Below are 22,766 nucleotides of genomic sequence, written 5' to 3' on the forward strand. Positions count from 1 at the left end.
ATTGTTTAGAATCGGAGTTTAGTCTTGGGGAGTTACTGCCGAATATATAGGCCAAAGTATTATAGGTTACTGAACTCCAAATGTCACATATTCAGTACGAAATGATCCATCTCTTGTTCCGAATGTTGGTTATTCGGTGGTTAGGTACTTATTTTGTTTTATAATCGGAAATATACTTTTGATATTAGAACCGAATATACAGGCCAGAAAAACTATAGGTTACTGAACTCCAAATGACGCATATTCGTTAGGAAATGATCCATATCTATTTCCGAATGTTGGTTATTCGGTGGATAGGTACTTAGTTTTATTTCCGATTATATATAATCGGAAATAATGTTTGGAAATTACTACCGAATATACACAATCTATTTACTAAAACTTGGTTTCTTATGTATATAGGCATGGATCTATGACCACTTCCCTATCCTGAAGTTGGACGAAGAGAAACCGGGGTGGTGCAAAGGTACTCCTAGAGGAACAAAGTATATATTTGAAGACAACCGTTCTAGGACAAAAGAGCAGCAGTTGATTCGCATGAGGGAGATTTTGGACCAATTGAAGGCCTCAGACGTATGCTTTGATCCATACAAGGAAGATCGAGCCAGTGGGCATATAAATGTTCGGTCGGACTTGTCCCTTCGAGACTGGTGCGTGTTCTTATATTTTTGTTCATTTTATATTATTCCTATAAATCTTAGGTAATTACCGTTTGATGTTATGTCATTACGTATAAAAAACAGGTGAATAGGTTCAAGCGTGTTTCCAAAATGTTAACTGCATGCCTGAAGAGAGGAGATCCCATGCCAGCTGAGAAGATCAAAGAGGCTAGAGACCTAGTTGATAATATGGATAACGAAGATTATGCTGCCCAGTTTGGGGAGAAAGTCACGAAGAGGCATCCGCCCAAGGTGGCAGTATCAAAGACGGGTAAAAGAACTCGAGCTTCATCGAGCACTGAAGGTGCTCCAACTGAAGGTGCTCAAACCCGTGGTCGTGCAAGACTGGGAGGTAGTCACTGTCGTAAAGTAAAGAAGAGCAGATAAATGACAATGATTTGTGTTGTACATTCGGGACTTTACAAGGGCCAATATAGAAGGTTAGACAACCCATATTCGGAAGTTTGGGTAACTGAGTTGACTTCCGATTATTGCAAGTTCAAAATTTGAAAAGTATGAGTTTTTCCCAAATTCTGATTTTTGGGCCATCGTACATTCGGGACTTTACAAAAAAAAATTATCCTCCGAATATTACAAGTTCAAAACAAACCATGCCATGGCTCTAGGTGGTTCCAAGGGCCAATATAGAAGGTTAGACAACCCATATTCGGAAGTTTGGGTAACTGAGTTGACTTCCGATTATTGCAAGTTCAAAATTTCAAAAGTATGAGTTTTTCCCAAATTCTGATTTTTGGGCCATCGTACATTCGGGACTTTACAAAAAAAAAAATATCCTCCGAATATTACAAGTTCAAAACAAACCATGCCATGGCTCTAGGTGGTTCCAAGGGCCAATATAGAAGGTTAGACAACCCATATTCGGAAGTTTGGGTAACTGAGTTGACTTCCGATTATTGCAAGTTCAAAATTTGAAAAGTATCAGTTTTTCCCAAATTATGATTTTTGGGCCATCGTACATTCGGGACTTTACAAAAAAAAATTATCCTCCGAATATTACAAGTTCAAAACAAACCATGCCATGGCTCTAGGTGGTTCCAAGGGCCAATATAGAAGGTTAGACAATCCATATTCAGAATTTTGGGTAACTAAGTTGACTTCCAATTATTGCAAGTTCAAAATTTGAAAAGTATCAGTTTTTCCAAATTCTGATTTTTGGGCCATCGTACATTCGGGACTTTACAAAAAAAAAATTAGCCTCCAAATAATATAGTCGTGTTTAGAAATACCAACCTAATCGGTAGATAAAAATTTAAGTTCGCTACCGAATGTCCTTTTCGGAGGAAATACGTATATCCTTAGCAACCGATTGTAGTGCATCATTGATATGAAACCTCAACGGCCATATTTTCAGAAACCTCAACGGCCATATTTTCAAAAATTAGAGCCGTTGGAACTCTAATCTATATAAGGAGGGTAACCATCTCAGTTATTATTGAGTAAAAAATCAGAATGAAAAACCTTTTCAATGGCAAGTCCATCATCAATCGACAACATACTTCGAAGATGCAAGCGAACAACTACATCAATTACAGCAATGGAAGAAGAAATACAAAAAAGGAACAAACAACCCAAAAAAATTAAACCATCGTTAGTGGCAACGAAGGAGGAGGAAGAGGAAATCAAGGCTAAGAAGTGAGGTCAAGAACAATTCCATCAAAGAGAAAGATTAAAACAAGTTGAGGAAGAGACCGAATGGATAAAAAATTATTACATTGTGAAAGATTTACCCAAAGAACAGCAGGACGATCGTATATTTTGGATTAACGTTTCATTGGGTCCTTTTGTTGGTAAGTACAAGAAGCCACGCCACAATTATGAACCATCCCATATTTCTTCAAGGGTGCACCATGTTATAAAATTGTGCACCGAGTACAACCGTATTCTTGCTAGGCACAGAGACGAAAGGTTTGCGGCACAAGATGCTTATTCCAAGTGGAGAGGAGAGTCGTTTCTACATTTCGAATCCGCGTTGATTGTTGCATCTCGGACTGGGAAAAAAGAATAACATGTGATGTTTGAGTGCTGTAAATTCAAATTTTTAATATTAATCGGCGGTTTGATAAAATATGGAATTCCCGAATATGATTAATCAGATTGAAGTGTTATATACTGTTGTTCCGATTCCATAGTTTCAAAAAAAATTATAGCCGTGCCTCGAAATACCCACCAAATCGGTAGATAGATATTTAAGAGTTCTACCGATTATAATATTCAGAATCAAAACGTGTATCATTACCAACCGATTATAATATTCGGAATCAAAACGTGTATCAAAGAGCCCGATTCCTGCATTCGGGAGACAACATTGTATTTTTTGCGACCGATTAAATCATATATCTTCACAAAAAAGTTTCCAAAAAACTTGTACAAATTATATGTTCGAAAAAAAAACGATCAAACATCGTCATCATCCGAGGGGATCAATTCGAGTAACTCAGCGGGAAAGTTGTTGTCCATAACGCAATCCCAATCAACCATGTTGGACTCATATTGTTTCACCCAATCCTTGCAATGGTTCATCGGGAAGTAATCGTGCCACTTACTCAACGGAGGTAACAGACAATCTTTCTTTACTCTTAAACCGATAAAATGCATTTCATTCAAAAATGCCATTACGATTCTTCTATCTTTAACCGACTCGTCGCAAGCCGTTCATGTGGGTGCAAACGTCATGCTAAGTCCATACATAGGAGGAACAAAGAAATGTACCACGCAATTCAAAACGTCCGCTAGGAGATATCCAAATTTAGGCATTGTCATCCAATACTTGGATCCGATTGTCTTCAATCCCTTTCGGCACTTCACACGCGCAACTAAGTCTTTGAACTCTTGTTCTTTGTCGTATCTATCTCCTCGCCCCATCATCTCCATATAAAAACCCTTGTCCTTCACTAGTTGTACCACCATCTTATTTCTTAAATATTGGCATTGGGTGACATCTTCGATATCCGCCTCTCTAAAGTAACCCATTTGTTCCGTAGCAACGTGAACCCCGCAATTTCCATCCCCATCAATCTCGTCGGTCGACAAAACAAATGGAATGATAAGTGGAGGGAGTTGTTCCAAATACTCTTTTTATATTGTATATGTGGATCGATTTGGTCTTCCATTAAGATCTCTAGGGCAACGAAGAGTACCTTTGTTCTCTTTTATAGTAAGAATTTACATTGGTTGGGTTTGTTTCGAGGCGTTCATTTGCTCAACAACTTCTTCGACAACATTGGGTTGACTTACTTGAGAAGGCTCTGTAGAGATCTTTGGCCTTACTTGTCGGGTGGTTGGTCCACTTTGATCATTTCTTGGACGACCTCTTTTCTTAGGTTCCGGCTCATCTTCAAATTCGGCTTCCGAACGCTCATGCCTAGACAATATTCTTTTATAAGACAAATACTCTTTTGAAAACAGTAAAAGAAAAAGGGATTTAGAAAACAGTAAAAAAATGGATTTAGAAAATAGGCTTTTATGTTCCTCCATAAGTTGACTCCTAGTGATCTGATATATCAGTGAGGGGGCAAAAGCGAGTTGAACTTATCATTCCCACCAAAATCTTTAACAGATTGTCGCCAATTGTTCTCAGGGTTTTGAGGATGTCGGATTTTATCTTTTGATTTCCTGAAGAAAACTATGTTATTGAGGAATCCAGCAGTAATTTTTTTAACTCTTGAGCTGATTGTTGATCAGAGTTGGAAAAATGATATCTATTTCCAGGTGTATTAGGGTTTGTCAATTTGCCAAACCCACAGGAGGAAGACCAAATATGAGTGATTATAGAAATGCATCGTATTTGTGCCGTTTCCACAGTCATTTGAGGCATTTTGTTGTTTCTTCTCAAGAGAGATGTTTTAGTAGTGGTATTAGAAGATTAAAGTTAGAAAAACATCCATTTTATGGCGAATTCGGGCGCAATCAGATGAATTTTGCAAGAAATAGTGGAGTATACAAAGAGATTAATGGTTTTTTATCAGATACCCCTTCACCTTTGGGGAGCAAAACTTTTAGAGAACCTGTAAGTACAAATAGTTTCCCAATACTCCTTTTAACATCTGTTTATGGAAGTTTTGATTCAACTTGGGTCTTTAGTGTTTTAATTCAAATGCGTGTTTATCTTACAGAATTTGATATGTAAAGGATATGCGTTCTTCTCTTCATCAGCTGGGGATACATCGAATGGTAAACCAGTTGAAAAGAAAATCGAAAATAAAATTGTGCAGAAAGAGAAAGAAGAAGCGGCAGATATACGTATCTTAAAGACTCTTGCAAAGCATTTATGGTTGAAAGATAATTATGAATTCAAACTGAGGGTGGTATTAGCATTGGGTCTTTTAATTGGATCAAAGGCAAGTTCAGTTTTTCAAGAAATATTTGCTTTGGATTTTGAATGTGATGCTTAGTTGTTGTTCATTTTTAATAAGATATGGACAAATGTGTTTCAGGTTTTGAATGTTCAAGTGCCTTTCTTATTCAAGTTATCTGTGGATTGGTTATCAAATGCAACTGGGACTGCTGGTTCACTAGCTACCTTCTCAGCTGCGAATTCTACTTACTTAGCTCTATTTGTGAGCCCTGTAGCTGTTCTTATTGGCTATGGAATAGCACGCGCTGGGGCATCTGCTTGCAGCGGTATTGCTCTATGAAGTAACCCATAACTCTTGTCTGTATATTGTTTTGATAAGTGAGTTATATTTTGGTACCATATGAAGAATGTTATGTTTATTTGCAAGCTGACAAAGCTTCTAGCAGTTTTATCTGTATTTCTTCGTGTGTTTATAGTGTGAAGATTTTCTCTTGTGTGTTCGTTTATGTGTTATTGTTTAACTCTTCTGTTGTTTTGTTTTATCTTAGTTCTTATTGTCAACTGTGATTCTCCCAACAGAACTGCGGAGTGCTGTATTTTCTAAGGTAGCCTTGAGGACGATTCGCACAATTTCTACGAAGGTACACAAGAGGCTTATCTCTCTATCACCTTTTGCTTTGGTCACTGGCTATTTGTTTCTATATTTTGGAGTACACTGTATTCCGAATAGCATAAATTAATGATAGTGATATAATTCTCGACATTCACGTGGAATGGCGAACTGTTTCCAAAACTATCATCCTGAAATACAATTTTCAATTTTTTTCTTCTCAAGCTAAATAGTATTCCATGAAATGCATCAATTGTCCCTATCTGTAACTATTTTGGTTCAGTGGCTAATGTTATCCATGAATAACCTGAATTATCTCTAGTTTTACCAACATGACTTTATGCATATGCATAAGTCAAATTGTCAACAATCTTACTGGTACATAATGAAAGATGGATCTAACTTGTGTAGGTGTTTTCACATTTGCATGATCTTGACCTTCGTTATCATCTCAGGTACATATATAACTAGAACTACAAGTATATGGTATCTGTCTTTTTACGACAAAGGTCTCTCTAAAATCAGCTATCAAACTAGTATATTGTATGACGCGAGTTTATGATAATTTGTTTTCTGAATAAGAATCCCTTGTAGCATTTTAATTTTTGTTTACAGTACCGCACCAAAAAAAAAAAAAAGTCTTGCAGAAAGCTCGTGTTTGCTTCCTTTTTTATTCTTATTCGGTGTTGAATTTCTTTGAAAATGTGTTCATTTTCGTTGTTTCTTTTCTTCTATTTTTGATTTAATCATAATTGAAAGTCTAACCAAAATTCGAGGTGTCACGGCTATTTTGTACTCATTTTTTCTTTGGGAATTTTCCGCTGTTGCGAGTTATAGTCTTGACTTTTATAGCGTAGACTGTCAGAATTTGGACTAATAATAATGCACAATGTGCTTTTGCTACATATTGATCAATTTCCTTCCCCATATACCAGCTTCGTTATCTTTGTTCGATAAATTGAAAGGCAATCCCTGACTTGGCTTTTGTATCTTCAGCCGGCAAACTGGTGCATTGAACCGAATAATTGATCGGGGCAGCCGCGCAACGAATTTCATTCTTGCATCTATGGTATTCAATGTCATTCCTACCATCTTGGAGGTACTATTGTACGAGCTTTTAATTTGTTATTTCACTTTTAGATTTTTCATATCCTTTCTAGTTTGCGTGGCGTTTTCCTTTGGGTGTATTTTCATTTACTAACTTCAGTATCTCTTTCTTTTCCCTTTGAAAATAATTATTATCTTTACAGATTTCAATGGTCGCAGGCATACTGGCGTACAAATTTGGAGCACCTTTTGCTTGGATTACATCCTTATCAGTTGCTGCATATATTGCTTTCACGATATCCGTGACGCAAGTAAGTTTTTTTTGTATATCGTTTGCCACCTTTAATGTTCAGTAGTGTGGTTTTTGTGTTGTTTGTTATACTACATTCTCGCAAGTTATTTCTTATTATCACGATGCACGATTCTTAGTTGAATTTTTGTTATATTGCGAAGTCTATCTAGGAAAAAAGAAAAGTATAACAATCATATCTTAAACTTTCTCTTTGTCTTTCTAGTGGCGAATTAAGATTAGCCAGGTCATGAATAAGGCTGATAATGATGCAAGCTCCAGAGTGATTGATTCACTTGTCAATTACGAAGTGAGATAACCTTCTTGTTTCGTCGTTGTTTTTCCGAGTTTCTTTAAATGTAGATATACAATTTCCACTAGCATCACTTACTCGTGAATGCTATATAACTATTCAGACTGTGAAGTATTTTAATAATGAGGAATTTGAAGCTGAGAAGTACGATGAGTTCATAAAGAGTAAGTTGTTTAGATTCTACAACTCATACCCAGCTTTACTTTTAGCTTCGTAAGTAGTTCATAAGATATTGCCAGTGTCCGGCATTTCTCGATATCTTATTGTACCACTTTTAGTTATTAATGTTAGCGACTTGAGGCAATTATTACTACCTAATGCAGAGAATCTACCCACATTCTAATGGAGATTGCATATCATTACTTTCTTTCTACTTTTGTTGGCTGTTTCGTGATGTTAGTACTGTTCTTCAGAATATGAGGACGCGGCTTTAAAAACTAGCAGCAGTCTTGCTTTTTTGAACTTCGGCCAAAACGTGATATTTAGCACGGCTCTTGCAATGGCCATGGTATTGTGTTCACATGGAATTATGAGTGGGGAGATGACAGTCGGTGATTTGGTTAGTTTTCAGTTACATTTTGCTGATCATGTTTTTATATATGGTATCCCTTGTTTCATCTCTTTGATATGAATGTGATGTTGGAATACCAGGTTATGGTGAATGGGCTTCTTTTCCAGCTATCTCTTCCTCTCAATTTTCTTGGCGGTGTGTATCGGGAAACCAGGCAGGGTCTTGTTGATATGAAGTCCATGTTTCAGTTGCTAGAGGTATCTCATGAACTTTTCTACTATAGTTGTTCCTTCTTAAGATTAGGTACTTATACTAGGCAGTGAAAAGTTTCCATATTGGAGCACCATCTGTTTAACTTGATTTTGGTAAAACCATAATTTTTGCTTGGGTTTGCAGTAGTGGCAGTCCTCTATACTAATTACAAAATCAATCTGTGCCTGACGTATTATGTATTCAGCTCTGCACTTAGATTGTTTCAAATTCTTGCTAGATGATCGTAAGATTGATAACGGACGCCTGTCCATTCTTTTTTAATTTCGAACCAGCAAAATGAATTTATACTAGTATATTATAGATCTTCAAGCTGTAGTCTCCACCCTCAGAAACAAGAAATGACCACAAGGCACGCGCTATAATACACTAATACTGCTAGTAATTTGAGTTGCTTGATTAAGACAATAATTTGAGTTACTACTTAATTAAGACAACAATTTGAAATTAAAGATAATCAGTTTTCAATTTGATTGTCCCAAACTTTGAAACTTCAATTTGAGTTAGTTAATCAGTTGTTATTAATTACCACTGCTGGTTAATTGAAAAAGTGTCTTTAATAGTAGATACACGTTAAGATGATTCTGTAACTTAACTTTCAATTTAGACAGCTAGCCAAGTCCAACAATAACTTTGGAAATTGGAGTTTCATTACTATATATTTAGTATGTTGTTGGTAACTTCAACATGGGTTACACAATCATTTCTAGCCTAACCCAACTTGTTTGGGACTAAAGGCTTGGTTGTTGTTGTGTTTTTAATATGTTTTTTGTTTGTAAGACTCTCACTTGATCTTAATTGTTCTAACTTCAATAGTTGTTATCTCAGTTCTCTTTACAAATCGGTCTTAAATTGTGTGTTTTTATTACAAATAAAGAATAATAGAAGTGTAGGAAATATTGTTTAAGCTTTTACTCCCGTCTTTTTATTAACAACCATGATTGTGAAGTGCATTAATCTTGAGGTTACTTTAATCTCTTGAAGGGTTTACTGTTTCCATGACTACAGGAAAGGGCAGAAATTGCTGATGCACACGACACGAAACCTCTAAGATTGAGTGGAGGAAGCATTGAATTTGACAATGTACACTTTGGGTAACTACTCCATATACCTAATATCACGTACATATTATAAAATCAGAGAGAAAGTGAGTGAAAGAGTGTAACTACACCCATAGGAGAGGCTCCCTTTTGTATACACTTTAGGGTTAGGTAAAATATCCAGTTACGCTGTTCTTCATAGTTAACACTAACACTAACTGTGCAGTACAATCTAACCATGAAACTCATTCCACATGCCATGTACCTCCCCTTTCCACCACCACCCACCACCCCCACACCAATGAACTCAAGATCTTTATGTAGATACCTGGTTGTACCAGCTTCGTAATTCACTATAAATTTTAGTTACAAAGAAAATCACTGGACACTGGTCTATCTATAGATGCCAATCATCTTCGGTTCTGAATTTGTTTGTGATCTTACATGTGATACTTGTCCACATTAAAATCCTTATCTGCAAACTGCAAGGATTTTTCAGTTCTGGCAATATCCTTTCAGACTTTTCTTTATTAGATGTTTCTATTATTTTAGCCGATGATTGGTTTTTGATGCCTTTTTTTCTTTTTGTTTTGATTTAGATATCTAACAGAACGAAAGATCCTCGATGGGATATCTTTTACTGTGCCTGCTGGAAAAAGTGCTGCAATTGTAGGAACTAGCGGCAGTGGTAAGTCTCTAGAGGTGCTGAATTTAATCTACTACTCCCTCCGTCCCACATATAAGGGCGGAGAAGAGGTTTTTTCTTAGAATTAGAAAAAGATTGGTTTTCATAAATGTCCTCTTACTTTTCTAATTTACCCTTATCTTATCCCAACAAGGGTAAATGTTAGATATACCTGCGCATATCTAATGGGACTACAAAATTCTTAAACTCCGCCTCTGTAATAGGGACGGAGGGAGTATATTTGTTGTAAATTATGTGTTGTGTCAGTGTTATCTATTCTTGTGTGTATCATTGGAAGTTTTTCCTGTGGTAAATTTTTGTGCTTTGAACCCGTAATTGTTCACTGTGAAATATATTTGCAGGTAAGTCCACCATACTTAGATTGCTGTACAGATTTTTCGATCCCATCAATGGAGCTGTAAGGACCGACACTTCCTTTTTAGTTTCCTAGACACCTAGTGTAACACATGATACTGGTATCTATATCCTTGAAAGGCTGCTGAACATTTTAAATTCTGTCAGATAAGGGTAGATGGCCAGCATATTAGGAATGTGACTGTTGGGAGTCTACGGAAATCTATTGGCATTGTACCACAAGATACTGTAAGTTTGGAAAAGCAATTCATTATTTTTTTACTCTATTGCTGGTTTTAGAACTTTGCCTTTTTTGTTTTTGAGTTCTGATCTTATTATGAACGCTATGTTCCTTGGTTGAATGATCAGGTACTTTTCAATGATACAATATTCCACAATATTTGTTATGGACGGCTGTCCGCATCAGAGGAAGAGGTCTGTCATGATTTAATGACAAGTTTAATGTCTTCTTTTTACAGCTGTACCCTTGAATTACTCCAAATATCTGATGAATTTCAGGTCTATGATGCAGCTCGACGTGCAGCCATCCATGATACTATCATGAAATTTCCGGAGCAATACAAAACTATGGTCGGTGAACGTGGACTAAAGGTTAGTTTGTTATTGTCATGCAAACAAGTTGGTTGTCCCCATCCATTTTCCAGAGAACAATACCTCTTCTAGCTTGCTTTAAAATATTGCAAGGTAGTGAAAATCAATGACGAAAAGGAAGTAGTGGAGTGTATATTGATGACAGATAACCAAAGGATTACTAGGAGCAATAGTTGCATTTAGAAGTGTTTGGGTCCACCTCCAGTAGTTGCTTTTCGATTTGTTTAAGTCAAAATGCAAAAGGTTAGTATCCGTACACCCTCTTGGAATGCAAATCAACTGCTCTTATTTCTTCCGATGTCTTTCTATGTAATAATTAAAGAGAAGCTCACTGTAATCTCAATATGGCTGGGTACTAGAGAATATTTGCTCATACAATTCCGTTAATTGAGGGAGGTTTAGACCATCAAGCTAAGTTTGACTTTTATGCTCCACCAATATAGGTGACCATTGCTCCTTGTGTTTAATATTAGTATCCCGCGCTGATGTGTGTGTAGTTTCTCCCGGACCTCTGGTTTTCCGCAGATGACAACTACCTACCTTATTACTCCACCTGATGGATAAGTTATGTGAACGAACATCCCGTTTTGTGAAACCCAGAGCAATTTCACTTGCAGTCATTCGCATTTCCTCTCTATCAAGGAATTCCACCATTATTATTCCTTAAATAGTTTCCTCACAATTGTTCTGAATTTGTAGATAAAAAGAAATAGATGTTTTAGCGTATGAAGATAAGTGTAGATGTGTAATTCACCTAGTCAGGGATTGAATTGTCTTGATTGAGTAAATTTATTTTCCTGCAGTTAAGCGGTGGCGAAAAGCAGCGAGTGGCCCTTGCTCGTGCATTCTTGAAAGCACCTGCAATCTTGTAAGTAGTTGAATAACCTGCATTTGTCACGTCAATGAAAGAACTATGTTAAGAGTTGAAACCCTTCAGATGAATGCACAGAACTGACAGTATATAAGATATGGAGGAGCCAACCCTGTAACACACTTAAGACTTTGTATTTGCTCCATTTAAGTCTGTCTTTATCTTTAGAGAAATTCATGTATCTCCACTAGTCCCTATAAATACATGAAGATTTCCTTGCCTCCAAATAATCCAACACGAAAGGGAAAATCTTCTTTAGAATACTCAAAGAGGAGCTTCTGAGGTTGTGAATCCATCTGATAGCGATAGATATCGAAGAGCTAGACAGGAAAGCCTTCGTGCACGTAACTGTATTATAAGTGAACAAGCTACTTCACAGGAGATGCCTTTACTAGATTTTTGGAATTGTAATTAGGCTTAGATTGAATAATATCAGCATTCTGCATTTTGGTCCATTATTGTCTTTGTATCTGCAAGATAGGAGTGATTGAACTCATGTGTAGTTAAGATGTGACATCATATCTCCCAGTTGACACCTGCTGCAGTTTCTTTTCTATAGGTGCATAAAAATGAAATTAGGTTTTTGATGGACTATTTATATTTTTGCTGCTAGGTTATGTGATGAGGCTACAAGTGCTCTTGATAGTACAACAGAAGCTGAGATCCTAAATGCGTTGAAATCCATAGCACATAATCGTACCTCAATCTTCATTGCACATCGACTTACCACTGCAATGCAGTGCGATGAGGTAAATGGTTTCTTTCTACTGGCAGCTAGTATCTCCATCTTTTCCTATTTTCTTTTGTAATCTCCTCCTTCCTATTTTTATTATTGTGGATGTTGCAGATTATTGTTTTGGAGAATGGGAAGGTGGTTGAACAAGGTCACCATGATGCTCTTTTGTTAAGAGAAGGGAGATATGCACAGCTCTGGGGACAACAAAACAACGCTGTTGATGAAAGTGATTCGACCATTAAGCTAAAGGCTTGAGAATGATCTGTTCAAGTTTCCCAATAAGTAACCGTAGGCTCTGGAGAAGTTGGACTGGAGCTCTCACTTGCTGGATCTCTTTCGTGCTCTCTACTTGTATCATCACAGCAAAAATAGAGGACATAGAAGTTGAGGAGCTGGAATGTCTGGCATTGAAGGAAGCAGTTAGCTGGGCAATTTCAAAGAATCTGAGTGGTATATTTTTTGAGTCAGATAATGAAACATTAATAAAGTCTGTTAATGAGCATACATTTTATGTTAATTGGAAGAATCAAGGGTTAATCCTTGATATTATGTTTCTTTTAAATAAAATTAGTCAGTGGAAATGTATCTCTGCTAAGGGAGTTAGTAATGGTGTGACCGATAAGTAATTCATATCCCCCAATTAGTTTTGATATCCCCCAATCGTGCGTTCTAAAAATGAGCTTGTATATTTACTGTACTATATTTTATGATTAATATAAATTACTCTTTCAATCAGAAAAATAAATAAAAGGTGGCAGTTTAACAGTTTATTCATTTATTTATTTTTGGATAGAATATGTTGTTTCAATCAAAGGTTTGCTTAGACAACGTATGAATAGTTTATTCATGTTTTTATTTTATTTTTTAAAGAAATAGTTTATGCATGTTACTTAGAGGCAGCAGTTCATATAGACTCAACAAATATGAAGTTTGTTCATTTTGTTCCCAGTATGAACTCAACGAACATGAAAAACGGATGGTCAAACTAATAAATTCGTCAGTTTGTTGAGTGAGGTAGTAGAAAAAACGCGCGGTTGATCGAAAACCGGGCGATTGAACCAAACACGCTGGCGTGTGAACCACAAACGCTAGCGTGTGATCCAAAACCACCCGTTTTTCCTTCACACGCCAGCGTCTGAGGTGAATCCTTCAGCGTTTGTTCCAAAACCTCCAACAACTAAAATCTCTTGTCATCCAACAGCTAGAATTTTGAGTTCTATAAATACTCCTCATTTCAACTCCAAATTCACACATTCTAAATATCTTAACTCGCAAATCATCTACAAAAATTCCTCCCAGAGTTCGTGGTGTTAGATTCACTTAACAAGAAGATTTAGGTATTTGTATAGCCTTTGTTTTTCACACACAAGATGTTGTCGTTAGGAATGTATCCGAATCGACGTTGTGTTTCTGGTAGAAAGTTTATACAATGTTCGCCGCTGAAACGGGGAACATTTATGGGCGTGATTCAATTGTCGCGTCGTTTTAGTGTAATTAGTCGTCATGTATCGGAATTCCTAGATTTACTAGCACAATCACAAAAATAAACTCAACGGTGAAGCTGTAAATAAAGTGGAACCCGGAACACTAGCGATGTGGGAAATATCTCATGGTGGACGTCTTTCGACTTCCAAGATTGTTTCAACATTCTTAGGACGCTCAACAGATACGATTCCTACATTGTTTTAGGAATTCCACCACCCGACGAGAATTGACGCCTATGTAGTAGTTGTTTTAATCTAATGTATTTCTTTTATTCTCATGTATAATGTAGTTGTTTAATCCAATGCAGTACGTTTATATTTATGATGTTGATGGTGCACTGTTTAATCAAAGAAAACTTTAAATTAGTTATGATATTGATGGTGTAAATGTGAAGACATCCACATGTTTGGTTTAGATAATCATAATAACACAAAATAAACACCAAATTAAATAACATAATACCATAGTGAATCGATTTGCCCTTCAATTTTGATCAACCCACTCCACCAAAAAACACCTAGGACATTTCCAGAATGCCTTCAATATGTGTCTTCTTCAGTAAAAGTGCAAAAATGCATAAAAGTCCAGCAACCGGGATTTGAGCATCCACTGATTCTCCGTGGACAATGTTTGTATTCGTGATCTCCGTCTCCATAATGCTTGCAGTTTAATAACTTCTTCTTCAATTTGGTTTTACGTTTGAAGTTTTTGCGAAGTGTTGCAAACTTTTCTTCTTCTTTTTAATCTTCATAGCATCATCTAGCATATGTGGTTCCTCTGGACAGTTGGGATCTTGACATTGCAAATACCTGAGCTTTTCTGGTTGTAATTCAATCACCATTTTGATGCGTGAACAACCTTCTTGCGGACACTTTGAATACATCCAATGGAATTGCATAAGATTTTTGTTATCCATGAAACATAATGGAGAAACCTCTTTTTCTTAGACACGTAATATTTACTTCGCTTTGCCTTAAGAAAACATAGTAGATTGGCTTAAAGAAATATGTTGGTTTGGTTAAGAATCAAACCAAGTGCTTTATTTATAACAAAATTAAACAAATAGTCGTTGGTAATTCAAACGGGAGGTTATGGTAAAGCCGTGCAATTTTACTACAAACGCCAACGACTCGGTTTTATCTCTCACCCTCTAAATCTCATTCTTCCCATCTCCAAATTCCCATCTTCTTATTTCTTTCTAAAACTCTTAATCTCTCTCTCTACAGAAATATCTGCTAGAATTCGTGGTCCCAAGTTTATTGAAGAATGGGATATAACTATATGCAAAGCATATTTTTTTCATAGGGTAACTGTTGGTATGGGTTATCAAGACGGTTCTTTTTGGGAGAACATTTTTACAATGTTCCAGGAAACCGAGATGATTGTCGATTGTATGCTTGTTTTCAATTTATTAGGCTTGCAGTCCAGCCATTTCTTGCTCTGGTAAGGGTAATTGATCGAAAAAATTTCATCGGTGTAACTGAAGCTGAAGTGATCCAAACAACTCTTGATAATTGGGAGGAAGCTCACGATAAACCTTTTCTTTACAAAGCTTGTTTCAACATTCTTAAAGATGGTCCATATCAAGCACATATTTACTGCACTTGAATGCCTCTCTCGGTCTTTACAATGGAAGAAGATGTTACTCTTGTTCGATGTTGGTTATATTGTATGATGAGACCAATGAACAATGACTATTTCTGGGAAAGAGTATTGGACATTTTGTAGCGTCGCGAAATGAAACCATAAGAAACATCCATTCATCACTAAGGATGTCAAACATTATACAAAAGTTTTGTGGATGGTTCACCATAGCAATTATGGATTATCTAACGAAGAACTGGTGAGTATCTTATACTTTTGTCCTCACTGATCAACTGCATCATAATATCTTAACTAACTTGTTGTTTATCTGTTTTACATAAAACCATCGCTCAGACCAAGTTTACTGAAGAAAACAGAAGAGAGTTTAAGCATATTAAATGCTATGAGTTCTATAGAGATAATGTCGCTGGATTTAATGTAGTTTGATGTTATTTTTTTCGTTTATTAAAATGTAGTTTGATGTTATATGCAAGTTTAAAATGTAATAAATATCGCTTAATATGAAGTGGAAATTTATTTTAAATTCTAATTATTTTCATTCATTATTATTACTACCAATTCTTTTACAAGATATAAACTTAGACAATAATAAAAAATACTAAACAATTTCAATAAAAATCAAGTACAAGCTTTAGTCTCCTGTTTATCTTCATTTGACGTATCTTCCATTCAACGCGCTCTTTGACAGTTTCGCCTTTGTTTTTTAATTTTTTGTTGTTAACTTTCAAAACTGGAGTGCTTCTCTTCCTTTTAGCGAAACATTTTCTTGGAAACTTCAAAAACTTGAACTTCCCTCTTACAATTCTCAATCTTTTTAAAACTTCCACATATCTTATAAACAACAGCTTCAAGTTTTGCATCGCAAAAAAGTGTGATCGCCTTTTCAGCCATTTCACCAACAATAAAACTGAAAAATCGAAATAAATTTAGAAGAGAAAACTCAAGAGAAGTGAATTTTGGTGTGACTGAATTGTTTGAAGATGGCGGTAATTTATAGAGGTAAAAAACTGAACATTTTTCAATTTTGAAAAACTAGTTGTTGGCGGTTTTACTACAAACGTCATGTTTAATCTTCAAACGCCCATGGTTGAGGATCATACGCCAAGTTTAACCTACAGACGCGTGCGGATATATGTTCCTAGTCCTGACGCTTGATGATCAACCGCCCACTTCTTTTCCCATAGTGGAAAAACGTGTTTGGCCATCCACCTGGCTCAATAAAACTTTTAGTTTGGTCATTTCCATAGGAATTGCCCTTATGTACCAATAATTTTGTTTCTACTTTCTTTTTTGGAAAAAAAAAAACCATTATAGTGAACAATAAGTCCAAGGAAAAACAAAAAAAAGTTAACTAGAAAGAAAAGGCGTTGAATGCTCAGACAACACTTTATCCCAACGTAACTGAATCTTAATAGCTTGAGGTGTATCACTTCATCAGATTGCATTACAGTTATTCATTCAAAAACTATCAACTTCTTGTTTTCTAAAATACGACTGATGCAAATTTTAAGATTAGCTGGACTGATAGCTAACTCCTTAGACTCTTCTACTAGGTACTGATCCTCCAATATGACTAATAAAGCTACCCCATTCATGCTTTCCTCCACAACTTGTTATCACTTCAATAATTAAATTTTGCGGTTAAAGTTGAGATGCACATTTCACAGCTTCCAGCATAACTAAGGCTTCAACTTTCTCAACATCTATTATCATTAGGGATAAACCCATATTATGGTTGTTACCAATAACATATGTCAATGTTCATTTTAATTCACCTTATAAGGGGTCTAGTCCATCTGATGTTTTTACTATTGTTATTGTTGTCTTTAGTATTAGTTATACTGTTAAGGCTTTCAGCTATGCTAATCTTAATGTTATTTGCATTTTATTCCACCTTATAAGGGGTCCAGTACATCTGATGTTTCGACTATTCTTATTGTTGGCTCTAGTATTAGTTATAATGTCAAGGTTGTTAGTTATGCTTATCTTAGTGTTGTTACAGAATTGTATGATTCTATGGAATATGTCAGTAAGGGTTTTTCTGGTGTCTTCAAAAACCAACTCACATTTGGATTTCCTGATAAACCACATAATAATTGCAACCAGGTTTATATTGTGAAGCTTGTTGAAGAACATATCAGCATTAAAAAGGAGAGGGTTCCAAGTACGCCACCAAATTTTTCGTTCGACAACCTAGTTGGACAAAACCTAATACAATCACAAGTAGGTCACAACAAAGACCCTTGAAGAAGATTGTATGTAGAGTTTTTCTCTATCTCTTACACAATCAATATGTAAAGACCTAAAGGTCATTGAACCTGCTTGTGTAGAAGAGTTCTTGGAAATCAATATCCAATATCAATCTAGTCATATTCGAATTAAGAGGATCCGAATTCTAACACGTATGAAACTTGCAATCTATCTTTCAAGATGTGAATTCAACAAGACCAATTCTTGTTTTTTTATCTCTAAAGACTTAAACTATCTAGATTGGTTCACGTACTACTTGTGATATTCATATTATAAAGATAAACAATATAACGCGGAAAAGGAAAAACACAAGACACCAAAAAAATTGTTAAAGAGGAACATGCACCAGCTGAAAAACCATGGGTTCTCGTCCAACTTTGAATACCACAGAGTATTAAACCGCTACAAACACTAGCCTACTATCATACTTCAGACTGGAGTGAAGTTGAGACCGAACTAACCCTTCAAGCAATTCATATGCAGTCGTATTCCTTACGTCTTTTGAAACTCGCAAGATTCAACGCAATTAATTCCTTAGTTGGCGTCCTTTACATCCTAAGAGTTTCTTCAACCTCAATGAAGACTTTTGATACATATCTCCCTTTAACATACATACTTATTTGATATCCCTTTTAATATTTTTCAATCTAGGTTTGGAAGTCTGTTTGCGGTATACTAAGTCTAGCAAACCTCACAAATCTGAAATACTTACACTCAGTTAGTTGAGAATCCTGAATTACTAACCACCTCTCAAGAACAATCCAAACAAATCAAATAAAAATTAAAATATCTAACTTGGGAAATCACAAAGTCTGGGACCAAAAATCCTTTTTGATTTCTACCTATCTTTTTCCTGATCTAAAGTCAGTGAACTTCAATAACTAGTAAAACAAGATCCGGATACAAAAATTTATTGGTAAAAAGATAGTCTGCCCAGCCTTGACGAATCCCTAAGTGAAGTCTTCAAAGTCGTAACCTAGAATATAGTTCTATGAAGAACCTAGGTTATTGAGGGTGATTCTAGATTTGCAACTAGGACACGAGTGTTAGGGATTCAAATATCCTGTTGAAAGAGTCTCTCTTTTTATATATTTGGAAGGGTCTATGTAGCTTTGAATTCAATACATTTTTGCAGTTAAGATGAAACTTTTATTAGGAATTCATGTAAACTTGTGAAAGTTTTCCTTGAAATTACACAAAACAATATGCATAACGGTCTAGGGTTCCGGAACGCGCACAATAATAGTCCAAAATGAAAAATATAATTTGAACTTACAAGAACTTAGGGTGTTCGATAACACTCAACACTAAACAATAATCTACAAGTCCAAAGTGATTTTGTGAATAAAGTTGTCTTATAAGCATCCATGAGAGTTTTAGCAAAGGCGAATATAGTCGTATAGAATAGTTCATGTGTTTCTCCCAATACCGGAACTATATAGGTTTACAAACCACTAGCAGTTCGCGAAGTCAGGCCCAAAGGGTTTGCAAATCTTGGAAGTTCGCGAAGTCAGATTCAAGGGGTTTGCAAACCTACCCCCTATTATTTAACTCACATGTAAAGGGTTCGCAAACCGGGTTTGCAAACCTCAACAGTCTACGAAATGCAGTCTCACTTAGGTTTTACATGCAAGTATGTTTACCTTGCGCCAAGTAGTTCTAACTCTCATAATTAAATTTGAAACAGTCCCAATAGCCATAGTCAATATCCACTACTGCTTGGGAAATTTCCAAAATATCAACTTGAAATAAAAATAGTTTATGAACAATAATTGGTCTAACTATATAATTGCTAATAGCGTATTTGGATACACATCCAGAAGTAACTTTTTGACTTCTAGAAGTCAAAAAGTAAGAAGTCAGTTTGGGTATAGAGTTTCAGAATGACTTCCAGAAGCAGAAAAGTCGACTTTTTGTGAAGCAAAAAATCTGGACTTCTGACTTCTGCTTCTGGAGAAGCACTTATGACTTCTACTTCTGCATCCAAACAGGCTATAAGGATCTATGAACATCCATTGCTTGAATCATATTTCGAGAGTTTGACTAAGACAAGCTTGAACTCGAAATTTCTTCTTTGCAATATTAAATTTGTTAAAATCGTACGACATAGTCTCATAAGATAAAATGGTAATTTTTGTGAGTAAATAGGATAGGTCAGTCTTCACATACCTCTTTGTTGATGAAGCTCTTGCAAAAGTCTTTGCTTGTTCTTCAGTCTCCAATCTTAGAGGGTTATTCGTTGATGTATGATACTCAACTACCATACTCTAATCCTAGTCCGAGACTTGACTTTAACAGACTGAAAAATCAAGATATAATTCTGGAAACAACTCTAACAACCAAGTTTACTTATTTCGTTTAAAATTAAAGCTCATGTTACAACGATCTCCGTGATCCTGTAACCTCATCAAAACCTAAATATATTACACCAACATTGGGACCTCCCCGACTGATCTCTCGATACTCCATATATTTCTATATAATGCTCGGCTCAGTATTCACTTCTATATGTAATCGAAAACGATTGGAAGAATCCTGAAAAGATTACTTGCTAGTGTAGAGCGATAACGTCTTCAGGATGCCACAATGTTCCCTGACTATATAAAATACATGTGTATAGAATCTTAATGACTGGATGGCTATACAATATTTCATTACTTCACTTCACGGTTTTTCTCATAAAATTCCATGGATTAGTAATAAATATTCACTTTTCGGGAATATGGGCCACCACCGAGTAAGCCCGGAGGAAATGATGCGAGTATACTTGGCAATAATGCACGAACGAGCACCCAAAAATGTGGACGAACGAGGAAATACAAAGAGATTAGCAAAGTTGGAAAAGAAAAATATAATAATAATAAAAGAGGCATCATGGGACCGGGCCGACCGGCCGGCTGGCCGTGCCATGGCCGGTCCCACGCCTCTCCAACTCTTTATTTATTATTATTAATAATTTTTATTATTAATTATTAGATAAATAGTATTACATTAACTAGTTGGAAGCCTAACAGGCTAAGCTCCAAAAACGTACTATTACATTAATTGAACAGGTTGCCGTGCTAGCCTACCAGTGAGCCTCATGGTTAACCTAGCCAAGGGAGCCGAAGCGGATGGGGGGCTGAGATTGTGTCACAAGGGGGGCAAGCTAACTCTACCTTCCATGTTAATTCCTGCAATATTACGTCATTGGGTGCTCGAACCTAGAACCTCCTAGAGCGCATGAAACTTTGGGAAATAGGGATGACCAGCTGATCTAGATGCTCGCTTTTTTATTGGATTTATTATTATTATTATTATTCCCTCAACTCTTGAATCTCACTCATTCATGCAAAATTTCTAGTTTTCCATATTTATTCAAATATTGTTCAACTCTCCAAAAATCCTAGTCCCACAGCTATTAGGTCTTTTTCACCGATAAATATTATTTTAATATTCTAAAATATCGGACGTGCGAGTAAAGTCGTACTTTCTCATTCATGCAAAAATTGAGAGTTTCGGTCAAGATCAAACTCTTCTAAAAATACAAAATATTACACAAGTGTCCAACCAAATACCTAAAACTCTCACGAACGGACGCATGAGGGACATGGTGGCCCGTGCACCACCATGACCGGACCTGGCCGGTCCCTTGGGCATCATGGCCGGCCCGTCCTTCACTTCTTCATTATTTTTAGATAACTTTCCAACTTTGGATAATTCTATTCTAAGATATTTCTCAATTGTTGGTGAATCTTTTTCCACCAATTGGACAGTTCTGCATACACGCTCAGTCGTCTATCCACCTCCAACGGCCGACTCTCATGCCCATTGATTGGTCGTAATTTCTCCACCAATATTGGACAACTCTCCATCTCATGGATCCATAGTTCTCCAAAATTAGGGTTTCAGATTTATGATAATTCTAATAAACGTCAATGGTTTCCAAATTGATCCAGCTATCAATATTTTAATTAATATTTAATATGCGGTCTTGTTACCAACATCTTGTTGCTTGACCGTCTGAAAGCAACATGATTTGGACGGACGTCCACTTGGCCGATCATCCAATATTTCATTGGACAGACATCGATCATCCAATATTTACCAATACTCTAATTCCTACTTTGTCATTCGACAATTCATGACAAAGTAGATCAGGAATGAGTATCCTACATAACTCATCAATATCTGATTTCCTATCAAATGCTCGACATATCAGAATAGGTCCACGATTGAGCAATCTTATTAAACCAACGTTCGTCAATCCAAATTATCAGAAATTTATTATTGCCTCAACTGGTAAAATGATATATCACAATTCATCAGACGTCGATGCATTATTACTTTCCCAGAAGACACCTTATGCTCAATCCATGAGTCACAGAGCTGATGCGCGTCGTAAGTGCAACAAATTAATCAAGATATTTCTCACTGATTAACTGGTTATATAGCGGTAGTAAGAGATCGTTTCCACAGAGAGCTGTGTAATTGATAGGTTATTTAGTTCAGCAAAATAATAAAAGACAAACGGGGATTGTTGAATTAAAGTAATGAAAAAAACAACGAATAACAAATAAAAGAAAGAGATGATCAAGGAATCCTTCGTCGTTACCAAGCGATAAATGGATTAGTATACTTATCTACTGTTAGAACCATTCATCACCAACCGTAGAACAACAACTAGCTCAGTGCTATCCCCAAAACTCCTTATACCACGGATATGGAAGCTCTCCAATATCAGATTCTATCCAACCGAACCACCAAATAGTAGCTCATTCAAGGTGTAATCCAATCGAACGCTTTAGGCTTTGTGAATTAGGTTGATCCCAGTAGTTAAACTCTTAGCTTAAGGTCCACTTGCTGGTATTATCTTCACTCGCAATTTCTCCACAGAATCCCTCAGTAAGGTCTCGCGATTTCTACTTATGTATGAATTATTCGACGATTACTTATCTCTTAACTCAATACTAGCAATAGAACAATCAATAGACTAATCTAGTATGCATCCCAAATCAATCTAAGAATCACTCATAAACATTAGATGTAGTGAAAACAAACGATAAGATGATTAAAACTCATAACAAACCTGTATAATAATAAAGCTTCACGCCAGAACATTGAATTCATCATTA

At 36.1% G+C, this 22,766-nt stretch overlaps 1 protein-coding gene across 2 annotated transcripts; it reads left to right on the forward strand.

Moving 5' to 3' along the window:
- The first annotated feature begins 4,157 nt into the window (after positions 1–4,157).
- Positions 4,158–13,062, forward strand: LOC113288918 (ABC transporter B family member 25, mitochondrial-like). Of its 2 annotated transcripts, XM_026538070.1 has the most exons (20): positions 4,159–4,686; positions 4,793–5,017; positions 5,114–5,300; positions 5,554–5,615; positions 5,996–6,039; positions 6,581–6,683; positions 6,835–6,942; positions 7,147–7,230; positions 7,337–7,397; positions 7,647–7,792; positions 7,885–8,001; positions 9,023–9,108; positions 9,654–9,742; positions 10,102–10,157; positions 10,262–10,342; positions 10,463–10,528; positions 10,613–10,705; positions 11,509–11,573; positions 12,190–12,325; positions 12,424–13,062. In XM_026538070.1, exons 1-20 carry the CDS (start codon positions 4,372–4,374, stop codon positions 12,565–12,567), a joined length of 2,268 nt encoding a protein of 755 aa, XP_026393855.1. In that variant the 5' UTR covers positions 4,159–4,371; the 3' UTR covers positions 12,568–13,062. The 2 variants fall into 2 exon arrangements, 1 of the variants encoding a protein (XP_026393855.1); XR_003330768.1 differs by lacking the exon at positions 12,424–13,062 and having other exon boundaries at positions 4,158–4,686; positions 10,626–10,705; positions 12,190–12,266.
- Positions 13,063–22,766: the final 9,704 nt, after the last annotated feature.

Source organism: Papaver somniferum, chromosome 6, assembly GCF_003573695.1.
Source record: "Papaver somniferum cultivar HN1 chromosome 6, ASM357369v1, whole genome shotgun sequence".
NCBI classification, from domain to species: domain Eukaryota; kingdom Viridiplantae; phylum Streptophyta; class Magnoliopsida; order Ranunculales; family Papaveraceae; genus Papaver; species Papaver somniferum.

Excerpts from the sequence above, each read along its gene's own strand:
- LOC113288918 (XM_026538070.1), top strand. The coding sequence starts at position 4,372 with ATGATATCTATTTCCAGGTGTATTAGGGTTTGTCAATTTGCCAAACCC. Across the intron at positions 10,158-10,261 it reads TCGATCCCATCAATGGAGCT|ATAAGGGTAGATGGCCAGCA; the intron begins GTAAGGACCGAC and ends AAATTCTGTCAG. Across the intron at positions 10,706-11,508 it reads TCGGTGAACGTGGACTAAAG|TTAAGCGGTGGCGAAAAGCA; the intron begins GTTAGTTTGTTA and ends ATTTTCCTGCAG.